At 43.8% G+C, this 13,697-nt stretch overlaps 1 protein-coding gene across 1 annotated transcript in view; it reads left to right on the forward strand.

The window, feature by feature from the left end:
• Window positions 1-367: 367 nt before the first annotated feature.
• Window positions 368-13,697, forward strand: part of LOC138771975 (vasoactive intestinal polypeptide receptor 1-like) — a 61,636-nt gene continuing 48,306 nt past the window's right edge. The window contains exons 1-4 of the mRNA XM_069952020.1: window positions 368-422; window positions 1,739-1,853; window positions 2,202-2,309; window positions 6,758-6,858. Coding sequence (XP_069808121.1) covers window positions 420-422; window positions 1,739-1,853; window positions 2,202-2,309; window positions 6,758-6,858 — 327 coding nt within the window. The 5' untranslated portion in view covers window positions 368-419. The remainder of the gene's footprint in view (window positions 423-1,738; window positions 1,854-2,201; window positions 2,310-6,757; window positions 6,859-13,697) is intronic.

The following is a 13,697-nucleotide window of genomic DNA, read 5'->3' on the forward strand; positions in this document are numbered from 1 at the left end:
CAGAATTTTTGACAGCTCCCGTCAAGTTCACATTAGATAATATGAGGCGTAACTTTAGGAAAAGGGTGTTGTGGGGGTTGGTGGGGAGAGCAAACCTGGAACAAATTGTTAAAGCCTGAGCTATAATTTCAGGCATTGTGTTTATTACGGTATTGTCAGCCCCTATAATTAGTTCATCACAATGTTCTTTCTTTTTAAGCGACTGCACAGTGATCTAAATATACTCTATTTGGCATACCACCCACACTATACAACCAGGCAAGATGTTAATTCCCCTCAAATTACTATAGTTCAGACTTAAATAGGTACAACATGTCACTGCTCTCACACTACAACTCCGAGCATGACAAGCAAGCAGGAACATACCTGTGTATCATTGGTTTGTGTGCATATGGGAATCATCTTCCAATGGGGGATGCATGGTAAGTTATATAAAGCTTTGTCGCTATTTAAAGGGAAGCTCCACTTTTGTCATACAATAGTAATATACAATATAATATAGGGGTGTTCTATGTTTCCAGGATTGTCTGCTTTAAAGGGGTTATCTAGCCTGTTAAACTGGATCACGTAGGTGTAGAAGTGCCACAGGCTCTTCATTGTTCATGCAACTGCTGTAGAGATAGAGAATGAATACAGTGCTGGCAGAATACTGGTGGCTGAAGTTGGATGTAGCTCTAGGGAGTCCTGGAACACTTGGATACAGCCTATGGCTATGTTCACACAGCGGCCATAATTAATTCAAAACTTACGAGCTCTGCAGTTAGAGGGAATCCCGTCCGGAGTGTATACACATAGGGGGGGATTTGTGAAGACCGGAGTACAAGTACGCCAGTCTTATATTAGGTCCCACCCCCTTTTGTCCGGCAGGATTCATTGAGAAGGCGTAAATCATGATAAATGTGCTGCGGGAGGAGGCTACGCCTCCTCCCCGCCTCGTCTCGCCCCTCCAAGCTCCGCCAGCCCGCCCATCGGGCGAGCGGGGTGTACGGGAGGCGTACACCAGGCAAAAGGGGCGAATCTGCACCTTCTCCCTGGCGTACGCCTCGGGCGGACACTTGATAAATGTCCCCTATAGTAAACACCCCGGCCAGGATCCCTAGCGGCAGTACGAATAACTGACATGTCAGTTTTGTGCGCCCACTATTCATTAAATAGCGGCCGCACAAGCCTGAAAAGTCACACAATGGAGTGTGCGGCTCCGGCCCCACGCTCCATTGTCGGCTATGGTGAATTGAGATGCGGGCGCACATGGATGCCGGGATGATCTTCACAAGCTGGATGCAGCACTATGTAGTCCTGGAAAACATGAAAAACTTAAAGACAAGTTTTCCAGGCAGCTTAAGGTCTGCATCCAACTGCTGCAGTCAACAGTAATCAGATGCCACATGCTCGGGTTCGGAGGAACCCAAGCGTGATTGAGGTACGCTCATCTCTACTAAACATCTTGAATTTGTACAAATCTGTCATTTTTTCGTGAGATTCAGAACAAAATCAGTTCCTGGCAAACTGATTTGCTCATCTCTAGCCAACAATTGTCTAAAGTTTGTGATGAGAGTAAGTTAGTCACGTTCTATATCACACTGTTACCCAGCACGGGGTAGTTTTAGGCACCAAGTTTTTTGTCCAATTTCTTCAACCAACCTTGTCTTGGCTCTGAATGGAAATAAAAATTTATAATAGTAAGTGCAAGGGAACATATCAGTTCATTAACATTGTGCTTTCTACCTCTCTCTATTAGGTCACCTGTACTCACCCCGAATGTGAACTGGTCCTTCAGGTTCTAGAGCAGGAAGCGGAATGTTATAAGAGAATGCGATCAGAGAATGACACATTAAACAGACCCACAAATGATGGTAAAAATCTTGAAAATTCCCAAACTGAAATCTATTACATGTTATAAATTATAGCAGTATATTTTTCCTCTTTAAAAGATTGTCCACTTCTGGCCATTTGTTGGTCAGTCACATGATCATGATATGTATTGTGTAATTTGTTATTTGCAAAAAAAAAAAAAAAAACTTTGCCACAACTGCATGGCAACATTACGATGTGAACCTAGCCTAACCTACACTCATAGGCTACATTGAGTTTACGCCTTGTGCTATCTGTCAGTCTGTACATTAATATCCTGTAAATAAGAGCTTAGTGAACGCGTTGCTGACGCAATGACTTACCAAACATAACCTTCTTTTCTGTCACAGGATGTCCGACTGAGTGGGATGGTGTCAATTGCTGGAATGCAGCATCTTTAGGAGAGATTGTGACTGTCTATTGTCCAGAAAGTCTTCAAATATTTCTCATGACTAAAGGTAGGAGGCGCATGTACCTTCCATGGTTATTTTTCTCTTGTTCCTTCTGGTAGTCAATATGTACAGAGCCTGGGGACAACCAAACATCCAATGCAGAAGGAAGTAAAGAGCTGACAGACTCCTCTTGTAATGGCTTATTTCCCTAGGAACAAAAGTATCGGGCATCCGAAATCTAATGCACAGATTATTATCTCTGATATCTACCCTGTTCCCCTACAGTTGCAGTTCTGACTCTTCCCAGTTCTTGCTTATCATTATTGCTTCCTGGAGCCTGAGACAAGTTGTCTCAACTTGTGATTAGATGAGTAGGCATTACATGTTAAGAGGATTGGGCTCCCTCTAGTGGCAGATGTGCGCCGGTTCACCTGTATTTATAGCTCAGCCCACAGTCTCTGAAATCTTCTGGCATCTTCTCCTAATGGTATATATAGTCTTCACCTCCTCACCTCTTTGCTCAGTTGTTGTTGTTTGTCAGTCAGCAACAAGGGCTGTGCTTCCTGGCTTTCCGCCACTTCCTAGCGATCTTCTTGCTACTTGGATCTCCATCCATTCCTAGTTTCAGCTCAGCTCCAGTCTAAACTATGTCCTACACTGCATCCTGCACTTCTACCACAGAGGAAGAGCACCTAGTCCTGGACTCCAGTACTCCTTCATTTCTTCAGTCGAAGGCCACCTAGGTCGTTCTCTGAGGGTAGTGACCTGGGAGTTTACCGCAGCGAAGTCCAGCCGGCCTGGTGAAAACTGAGAGCTCCTTAGACACCACTCCTCAGGGAAGGAATGCCAGCACTCCTCGGTGATCCAGGGGATCCACCTTCTCGTGCTTGGACCATCCATTACAAAGGGTGACCCAAAGTGACAAAGGTTTGGGCTTTATCTTGGTTTTATCCTCAAGCTATTTTTTAGGGTTTATCATCTCTTTCTATTAAATAGAAGCAATGTAGCTATAGGTCCTACAAAATAAGACCTACCAGGTCCAACCAGGAACTTGTGAGTTATAGCGGCCATGCATTGCCACAAGTTGGACATTGTTTAACTGTAATACAGGTTCCTGCTCCTAACCATACATGATCATTTTAGGTCACGTCAACCAAATTTTTAAAACCTTTCACCCCAGTCCTTTTAGAAATGTTAAAGCAATGTGCATGCTATAGTGTCTAGTCAATAAATTTCGGATCGTAGGATGTTGGTTGACAATAATACCTCTAATGAGACATCTAGGCTTATCTTTGGAAATAGATGTTTGTATATATATATACACCATAGACTAGAGATGAGTGAAGTCTACCATAGACTATTGTTGCCCAAGCATGATGGCAGTTGTGTTTTTTTTTTTTTTTTATAGCTGTCAAATCCCAGGTTGAAGAATCCGACTATAGACACAAAATAACTATATAAAGAATGTTCTGAACTGTCTATATAAAGCCACTGTGGATAGGATGATCCTCAATGTTAGCAGGTGGTGTAGACCTCAGAAGATGACTCATATCGAGCATAAGGCTCGTCGTCTTTATGTCCCAGGCTATACAAAGCTGGGACGTTGAAGTGTACAGTCATTCTTCACAGCATCATTCAGTTTCAGAGAAAAGGTCACAGCTCTGGGATTATTAAAGTAAGCTGAGAAATGCATTGATCTTCCAGGGTATGTAAGAACATTATCGCTGCTGAGGCAGAGTAGGCGGGGAAGAGCAGAGCGCCGATTCAATAACGCTCTAGAACTGCAATATAATCTTTATCATAATCTAATGTACTAGATGCATGAACTGCGCTTCACCGGAAATATTTCACTATAAGGACGAATATCATTTCTGTGCTGTATGGCTTTGGTTGTGTATTCACACCATGGGGTGGGGGGGCTGGTTGCTGAAGTAGTGGTGGCGCTGGAGTTAGGTGCCACAGGGGGCACCGGATCTAAAACACATTATGTCGTTATGAGAAAGATACAAAGCTGGGGACCCTTACAGTCAGGAGGATACACACATAGCTGGAACCCTCACAGTCAGGATACACACATAGCTGGAACCCTCACAGTCAGGATACACACATAGCTGGGACCCTCACAGTCAGAAGCAAAGACACATAGCTGGAACCCTCACAGTCGGGACAGACACATAGCTGGGACCCTCACAGTCAGAAGGAAAGACACATAGGTGGACCCTCACAGTCAGGAAACACACATAACTGGAACCCTCACAGTCAGAAGGAAAGACACATAGCTGGAACCCTCACAGTCGGGACACACACATAGCTGGGACCCTCACAGTCAGGACACACACATAGCTGGGACCCTCACAGTCAGGAAACACACATAGCTGGGACCCTCACAGTCAGGAAACACACATAGCTGGGACCCTCACAGTCAGGAAACACACATAGCTGGAACCCTCACAGTCAGGAGGAAAGACACATAGCTGGAACCCTCACAGTCAGGAGGATACACACATAGCTGGAACCCTCACAGTCGTTACACACACATAGCTGGGACCCTCACAGTCAGAAGGAAAGACACATAGGTGGACCCTCACAGTCAGGACACACACATAGCTGGGACCCTCACAGTCAGGAAACACACATAACTGGAACCCTCACAGTCAGAAGGAAAGACACATAGCTGGGACCCTCACAGTCAGGACACACACATAGCTGGGACCCTCACAGTCAGGAAACACACATAGCTGGGACCCTCACAGTCAGAAGGACACACACATAGCTGGGACCCTCACAGTCAGGAAACACACATAGCTGGAACCCTCACAGTCAGAAGGAAAGACACATAGCTGGGACCTTCACAGTCAGGACACACACATAGCTGGGACCCTCACAGTCAGGAAACACATATAGCTGGGACCCTCACAGTCAGGACACACACACATAGCTGGAACCCTCACAGTCAGACGGAAAGACACATAGGTGAACCCTCACAGTCAGGATACACACATAGCTGGAACCCTCACAGTCGGGAGACACACATAGCTGGAACCCTCACAGTCAGAAGGAAAGACACATAGCTGGAACCCTCACAGTCGGGACACACACATAGCTGGGACCCTAACAGTCAGAAGGAAAGACACATAGGTGGACCCTCACAGTCGGGACACACACATAGCTGGGACCCTAACAGTCAGGAAACACACATAGCTGGGACCCTCACAGTCAGAAGGAAACACAAATAGCTGGGACCCTAATAGTCAGGGAACACACATAGCTGGGACCCTAACAGTCAGAAGAATACACTGATAGCTGGGACTCTAACTGTCAGGAAACACACATAGCTGAGACCCTCACAGTCAGAAGGGTACACACAAAGGTGGACCCTCACAGTCAGGATACACACATAGCTGGGATCCTCACAGTCAGGATACACACATAGCTGAGACCCTCACAGTCAGGATACACACATAGCTGAGACCCTCACAGTCACGATACACACATAGCTGGGATCCTCACAGTCAGAAGGATACAAACATAGCTGGGACCCTAACACAGGGCTGGGACAAGTGTATAGCCCCCCCCCCAGTGTATAGCCTCCACATAGAATATAGCCTCCTGGCTGCCCCCACATAGTGTATAGCAGGGGTCCCCAAGCTTTTTACACAGAGGCTGGTCCACTGCCCCTTAGAGCGGTGGAGACCCGGAATATATATACTGCTGATATATCTGGTCCGTGGGAAGCTGTTTCTGCTGGAGGATGACACTGTCTCTGCCCATTAGAAGGAGGAGGTGGAGTGGAGGATCCTACTGCTCATCTGTCTCTGATCCGGGGGAGGAGCATTGGGGGTGGCTTAGGATAATGGAGTTGTAGTTTTACCACAGCCACACAGGTACATGCTGGTAATTGTAGTTCTACTACAGCCACACCTGATCATGCTGGGAGTTGTAGTTCTACCTCAGCCACACAGGTACATGCTGGTAATTGTAGTTCTACCACAGCCACACCTGATCATGCTGGGAGTTGTAGTTCTACCACAGCCACACAGGAGCATGCTAAGATTTGTTGTTTTACCTCAGCCACATAGGTGCATGCTGGGAGTTGTAGCTCTACCACAGCCACACAGGATCATGCTGGGAGTAGTTGTTCTACCAAAGCCAAACAGGTGCATGCTGGGAGTTGAAGTTCTACCACAGCCACACAGGTGCATGCTGGGAGTTGTTGTTCCACTAAAGCCATACAGGAGCATACTAGGAGCTGTAGTTCTACCACAGCCATACAGGAGCATGATGGGAACTGTAGTTCTACCACAGCCACACAGGAGCATGCTGGGAGCTGTAGTTCCTAACTTTCTGAAACCAGTTGATTTGAAAGAAAAAGATTTTCGCCGGAGTACCCCTTTAAAACTAAATGTATCAGGCTATAAACTCAGGACCATATAGCCTGAAATTCAAAAGGGCTTTAAATATAAATTTAATGAACAATTCTATGTCTCATGTTACAAAGCCAATTTCTTTTGCAGTTGCCATCACTAGGAACTGTACAGATAATGGCTGGACTGCCCAGTCCCCTCCATACCTGAAGGCCTGCTTCTTCAACACCAGCCAGGAGACAGATGAAAAGGCAAGACAATTGCAGAACATTGTTTCCACCATGGATAAAAATGACTGATATTATCCATCTATCTATCTATCTATCTATCTATCTATCTATCTATCTATCTATCTATCTATATCTATGCATGTGGTAGGAGAATGTATATCACTGTAGCACTGCAGTAGATTCAGCAATGTTTCAGCTGCCTCCCACAGCTATTCTTAAGCGCTAGATAGTGATTAGATATATTTACACTCCACAATTCATTAGTGATTAATTGGTACAATTAGGAAATACAGCATAATAAAGTGTACAGTGCATCCAGCAGTAACAACACACACATTGGATAAGCTAGAGGCTAGAGCTATATAAATCTCGTATAAATATCACGTCATTGTGTCATACAATTATCCAGATTGGTATAAACACTTAATAAGGGGGTCCGGGATAGATTTCACTCATCACAACAGGAGGAAAAGAAAATATACAATTGCCATTATGTGCTGTCAACAAGTATGTAAACAATATACTGCATATGCTCCGATAAGTGAGTGTGTGTATATATATATATAGTGTAAAAATATGCATCTAGTCACTATGTGGTGCTTGGAAAACATTGCCGATTTTTTTTTTTTTTTCAAATAGCCTTTAACTGTTCTGCGAGTTTAAAGAGGAACTCAAGTGATTTTTTTTTCTTTTTAAATCAACTGGTGTCAGAAAGTTGTATAGATTAGTAAGTCTTCCAATACTTATCAGCTGCTGTATGTCCTGCAGAAAGTGGTGTATTCTCTCCAGTCTGACACAGTGCCATCTCTGTCCATGTCAGGATTTATCCAGAGCATTAGTAAGTCACCTCTACTGCAATGGACAGTTCCTGACATGGACAGAGGTGGCAGCAGAGAGCATTGGGTAGGACTAGAAAGAATACACCACTTCCTGCAGGACATGCAGCAGCTGATAAGTACTGAAAGAGATCTTCTAATAGAAATAATTCACAAATCTGTAACTTTCTGAAACCAGTTATTTGAAAGAATTTTTTTGCCTTAGTTTCCCTTTAAGACAATACTGTGTTAATAAAACTATTCCAACAAAAGAGTTACATATATGTACACTTACTTAGAAATACAAAATAAGGCATATTCACACATTCAGTGTTTGGTAAGTTTTCTGTAAATTTTTAGGCAAGGTCATAACAACGGATGTTGTTTCAAAAATGACGGCTGTTGTTTGCACAACACCGGCCGATATGAAATACGGCTGTTGTTTTTACATATTGGAGACATAGCCTAAAACTATAATGGAGAGATTTGCATCTCCTTATCTCCTTATGTTTTTAGTGAAAAAAACAGCAACCAAACTGGTGGCTGAAAAAGTTGGATGCAGCCCTAGAGAGTCCGGGAAAACATGAATACTGCTTCCAAGTGGCAAATGATCCGACTTGAGCATGGTCGAGTTGTGGATGGTCACAATAAAAAGTCAAATTTTTTTGCACAAGCCTCCATTTAGCACAAAAATTGGGTGTATAACTTGCCAAGTGGGCGGAGCTGGGCTTAATATGGGTGTGCAAGGAGGCGTGTCCTCCAGCTACAGTGGTTTTATTACAATTTATGCAACATTACTAGCTGAAAATCTATAGTAGCTCGGGGGCTAACGTTAAGTCCAGGGGCATGGCGTATGGGCCACCTCCTAATAAATCAAGGAAATGGAAACCAGCCATATTTTACATTAAAGGGGTATTCCGTGAAAAATTAACTCTTTCCCTATCTACAGGATAGGGGAAAGTAGGGGATTGCATAGGGTTTGACCCCTGAACCCCCCGGCAGTCTCTTTATAGGACACCGCCGGCTGTTATGAATAGAGCCCTTGGGTTGGCACGTGACCACGGCGACAGAAAGATCCAAGTACTCCTAAGAGCGATGTGTTCAGCTCTTTCCATTGCTCCATAGAAATCAATAGAGCCGGCAGCATCCGATATGGATACCGTCGGGGGGGTTCAGGGGTTGGACCCTACGCAATCTCCTACTTTTCTCGGAATACCCTTTTGAAGGGGAACGCCACATAAGGAAAACTTGTTTTCTATTAAAAGTACATTAAAAGTTATATAGATGTGCCTATATAATGTATTACCATAGCTGTGCGGTTCTGCCACACTGGAAGCTGTTTGAAAGTGAAGAACAATGGCCCCTGTGCCAATTCACATTGTCTCCTGCTCCCACCGCTCTCCTACCTTAGGAGACAAATAGTCCATGCCTCTGTCTCACATTGTATGTGTCTGCTGAGCGCAGGCTGATGATGCAGACAGGGGCAGGGCATGATGTCACAGGAGGCTTGGCTGCCCCCCAATCCCCTGATTCACCATCTCTGACCGGCCAGAAGCAGCTGCTGCAACTTCACTGATTGTGCAAAACTCTGCAGTGAAATTAGGGCTGTGTTCACACATGTTGGAGTTCCTTTGCAGTACTGCAGCGTATTTATAAAAATGATGCAGTAACACAATGAAATGATGCTAAACGGCAGAGAGGATCAGAGCCGGCACTGCCAATCCCACCTGAAGAAAAAACGAAGCATAAACAGTATAACCATGTAAGGCTATGTTCACACTGCGCACGAGTCCGGCTGCATTTCGTACGCCGCCGTACATGTGCGGCTGAAACTACGGGCGTGGGAAAAATAGACATGCGGCCGGATGCGTACGAACCGCGAACATACGCCCGTAGTACAGTTATGCTTCCCTAGCTTGTTTCGAAGCGATCTGAGGCAGGTCATTTACTTGGAAATCTTCGCCCAGCCCCGTAACCACACAGAACCTTTTGGATCGAAAAATCAAGTTCAATTTGGCTGAAATAAGTACTTTGTACGGGACCGCATGGAAATCCACGGCCGTGAGTTTCAACATTTCCGTCCTCAAACAATGGTCTTGTTAATTTTTCACGGCGCCGTATACGATCTGGCCGTAAGCTCATACGTAGTGTGCATTGTACGGGCGTATATCGTATACTTTCCAGCGTACGCATTAACCTCAAAACTACGTGCGTATATTTGTGGTTCGCACTACGGACGGAAACAAACGTAGTGTGAACATAGATAGTATTGGATAAAGTCCTTATTGTGGGGCTCAACCTCAAAGATAAAAGATGATCGATCATAATATGTGTGTGGAGATGAAAAGAAAAAAAAATTAAATTAAAAAAGTTCTTTACTTTAATCCCATTATTAGTGTGAATACAGAGAATACAGCATGCTGTGTGGTGTTACAGGTAGAGAATACAGTGTGCTGTGTGGTGTTACAGGTAGAGAATACAGCGTGCTGTGTGGTGTTACAGAAAGAGAATACAGTGTGGTGTTACAGGTAGAGAATACAGCGTGCTGTGTGGTGTTACAGGGAGAGAATACAGGGTGCTGTGTGGTGTTACAGGTAGAGAATACAGAGTGCTGCGTGGTTTTACAGGTAGAGAATACAGTGTGCGGTGTGGTGTTACAGGTAGAGAATACAGCATGCTGTGTGGTGTTACAGGTAGAGAATACAGCGTGCTGTGTGGTGTTACAGGTAGAGAATACAGCGTGCTGTGTGGTGTTACAGGTAGAGAATACAGCGGGCTGTGTGGTGTTACAGGTAGAGAATACAGTGTGCTGTGTGGTATTACAGGTAGAGAATACAGCGTGCTGTGTGGTGTTACAGGTAGAGAATACAGTGTGCTGTGTGGTGTTACAGGTAGAGAGTACAGTGTGCTGTGTGGTGTTACAGGTAGAGAGTACAGTGTGCTGTGTGGTGTTACAGGTAAAGAATACAGTGCGCTGTGTGGTGTTACAGGTAGAGAATACAGTGTGCTGTGTGGTGTTACAGGTAGAGAATACAGCGTGCTGTGTGGTGTTACAGGTAGAGAATACAGAGTGCTGTGTGGTGTTACAGGTAGAGAATACAGGGTGCTGTGTGGTGTTACAGGTAGAGAATACAGCGTGCTGTGTGGTGTTACAGGTAGAGAATACAGCGTGCTGTGTGGTGTTACAGGTAGAGAATACAGCGTGCTGTGTGGTGTTACAGGTAGAGAATACAGCGTGCTGTGTGGTGTTACAGGTAGAGAATACAGTGTGCTGTGTGGTGTTACAGGTAGAGAATACAGTGTGCTGTGTGGTGTTACAGATAGTAACAGTGTGTTGTGTGGTGTTACAGGCAGTAAATGTGTGCTGTGTGGTGTTACAGGTAGAGAATACAGTGTGCTGTGTGGTGTTACAGGTAGAGAATACAGCGTGCTGTGTGATGTTACAGGTAGAGAATACAGCGTGCTGTGTGGTGTTACAGGTAGAGAATACAGCGTGCTGTGTGGTGTTACAGGTAGAGAATACAGCGTGCTGTGTGGTGTTACAGGTAGAGAATACAGCGTGCTGTGTGGTGTTACAGGTAGAGAATACAGTGTGCTGTGTGGTGTTACAGGTAGTAACAGCGCGCTGTGTGGGTGGGACCACAATGAAATTATAAAGTACTGCAAATAATTCTGTAACACAATGAAACTGCAATGTGTGAACACAGCCTAGATGTTCTGCAACAGATTTGGGAGGGGAATGGGCAGGATGGAGGACTGTGATGAACAGCTGAGGGAAAGCAATGCATTCTGGACCCAGTACTGCATTCTGGGAACTGCTCAACCAGGAAGTACAGAAACACAAAACAGAACAAAACCCCCCAAAACAAATGGATTTATGATAGTTTCAAAACTGAGATAGACAGGTAAGTAATGCTATATGCTTCTGCAGAAGTTTCATTTTTTTTAACCTCTACCTGGAGTTTCCCTTTAAAACAGTAATGTATGGTACTGCTATTAATATCTTCCTGCTATGTGTGATCCTAGGCTTATGATGTATGGTGGCCTTCCAGCTATCCCCTGATGACAGATGGTGGGAGAGAGAAGAATTGGGCATGTTTGATTGTAATAAGCCCAATGCTTTTGTTCTCAATATTATGGCAGTGGCTTTCTCCCCTTTTTCCCTCTCAGGACACATGCACCTGAAGCAACACATGACTTGAGGCTATGTTATGTATGTAGTTAGCTTTATATTCAATATCTGGTTTGAATTCTTGCATAGAGAGTAAGACCTACTATTGTATATAAGTAAGGCATTGCTTCTCTGTTTTCTTTACTATAGATACACAGCCAATCCCCTGCAGGAGATAAATTTCTTTTTATTCAGCCTTTGCGTGTTTCTCTTTACATCCATACTGTGCTCGGCATGTGTTATGCTCTCCATGTACAGATGTTACACATGTCTCCTTAGTAACTGACTATTATCTAATTGTATTTACGCTGCACTTTTATACAGTATATCCACTTGGATCAGAGTATAGCGCTATTGTATCTAATGCATCTGAGTAATACGCACTGGAGGGGGGTCGTAATATCTTTGTCTGGATATCTGAAATGGCATCAGTTGATTAAAGGCGGCTTTACGTTACCTTTGTCTTTTCTGTTTCCTTTGCTACAAAGGACAAACGTGATCTGCCACTTAAAGTGAATGCATTGCCTCGATTTTTTTTTTTCTTATTACTGATTATAGTCAGATACTGGAACATGTTCTTTTTTATTATCTTTTCTGTTTTCTGATATTTAATTTTGAACATTTATAACGGGGGCTGACATTTAGCTTGAGCTGCTTTTAACAGCATTTAGAGATGTGCTTTACAGCAAGCCTTATGGGCATAGACACAATAGGCTGGAGAAACCCTAATAAACTGAATGGGAGAGTTTTCTAGGCATGCTGTGTTACCTGTGCAGAGGTTATTCTACAGGGAGGGGAGGCTGATCTCTGAGATTCAGCTATTGTGAATGGTCTTATCTGTGCTGGTGTCACCTTTCACTGTATTCCTGTCTGTGATGATAAGGAAGGCGCTGCTGAAAAGTGATCCGTGCAGAACAGGAATTCTTAGCTTATTTTTAGGACTAGTGGCCATATATTAGGATTATTTAATTATATTGATAGTAAAATGGAAAACTAGAACTCACCAACAATTCTGAAAAACTATGTGTAACAAAAAAACCCAAGTAGAAACTAATAGTATGAAGCAGTAAACGTAGAAACACACAATATATGCGAATATATAGTGTTGTAATGTGCCCATATAATACCAGATAGCATTGATATAGTGCCAGTCAGTGCCCAGGGAATGTCACACAGTGTTCTCATGGAACCTTACATGGTTCATATAGTGTATTTGTAGTCCCATATAGAGCCAAAAAGTACTCAAATAATACTAATATTCTATACTTGTCCACTTAAAGTGCACCTAACAGCAGAAAAACATGGGTGTAAATAGGTCCATACCTAATCAACATGATTCCTGGCATACAGTTTTTTTTAACCATTTAAGTCTTTTCTAGTAATGAGCTGTGAGCCTTTTTGTTAGTATGCAAATGAGGCTACAGTGCCCATGGGGTGTTGCCCACCAGAGCAAGAGCCCAGGTAAGTCCAGCCCACGTCCTCTTCTTTTCTGCCCATAGGTCCAGACTGAGAAGAGGACATGGTCTGCCCTTCCCTGGGCTCTTGTTATGCTGAATAACACCATCTGGACACTTTCTTCTACTTTGCATAGCAGCAAATAGGCTTATACCTCAGCAATAGAAAGGACTAGGAAGGTAAAAATGATGATGATTAACTCTATCTATGGGCTTATTCACAATCATATATCCTGCTGACAATTTAAGTCATATAATCAATATAGCTTTCATATAGTACATCTAGTCCACAACGACCAAGACAGATTTGCTTATGTCTTCATGTTCCCATGATAAAGAGACCCTGGGAAAGGTATACAGATTTATTACAAGAGAGTAATAGTAAATTATTTCGCTAAATATTATGAAAAAGTGCCAATA

The sequence above is a fragment of the Dendropsophus ebraccatus genome, chromosome 14 (genome assembly GCF_027789765.1).
Source record: "Dendropsophus ebraccatus isolate aDenEbr1 chromosome 14, aDenEbr1.pat, whole genome shotgun sequence".
In the NCBI taxonomy this organism is placed as follows: Eukaryota; Metazoa; Chordata; class Amphibia; order Anura; family Hylidae; genus Dendropsophus; species Dendropsophus ebraccatus.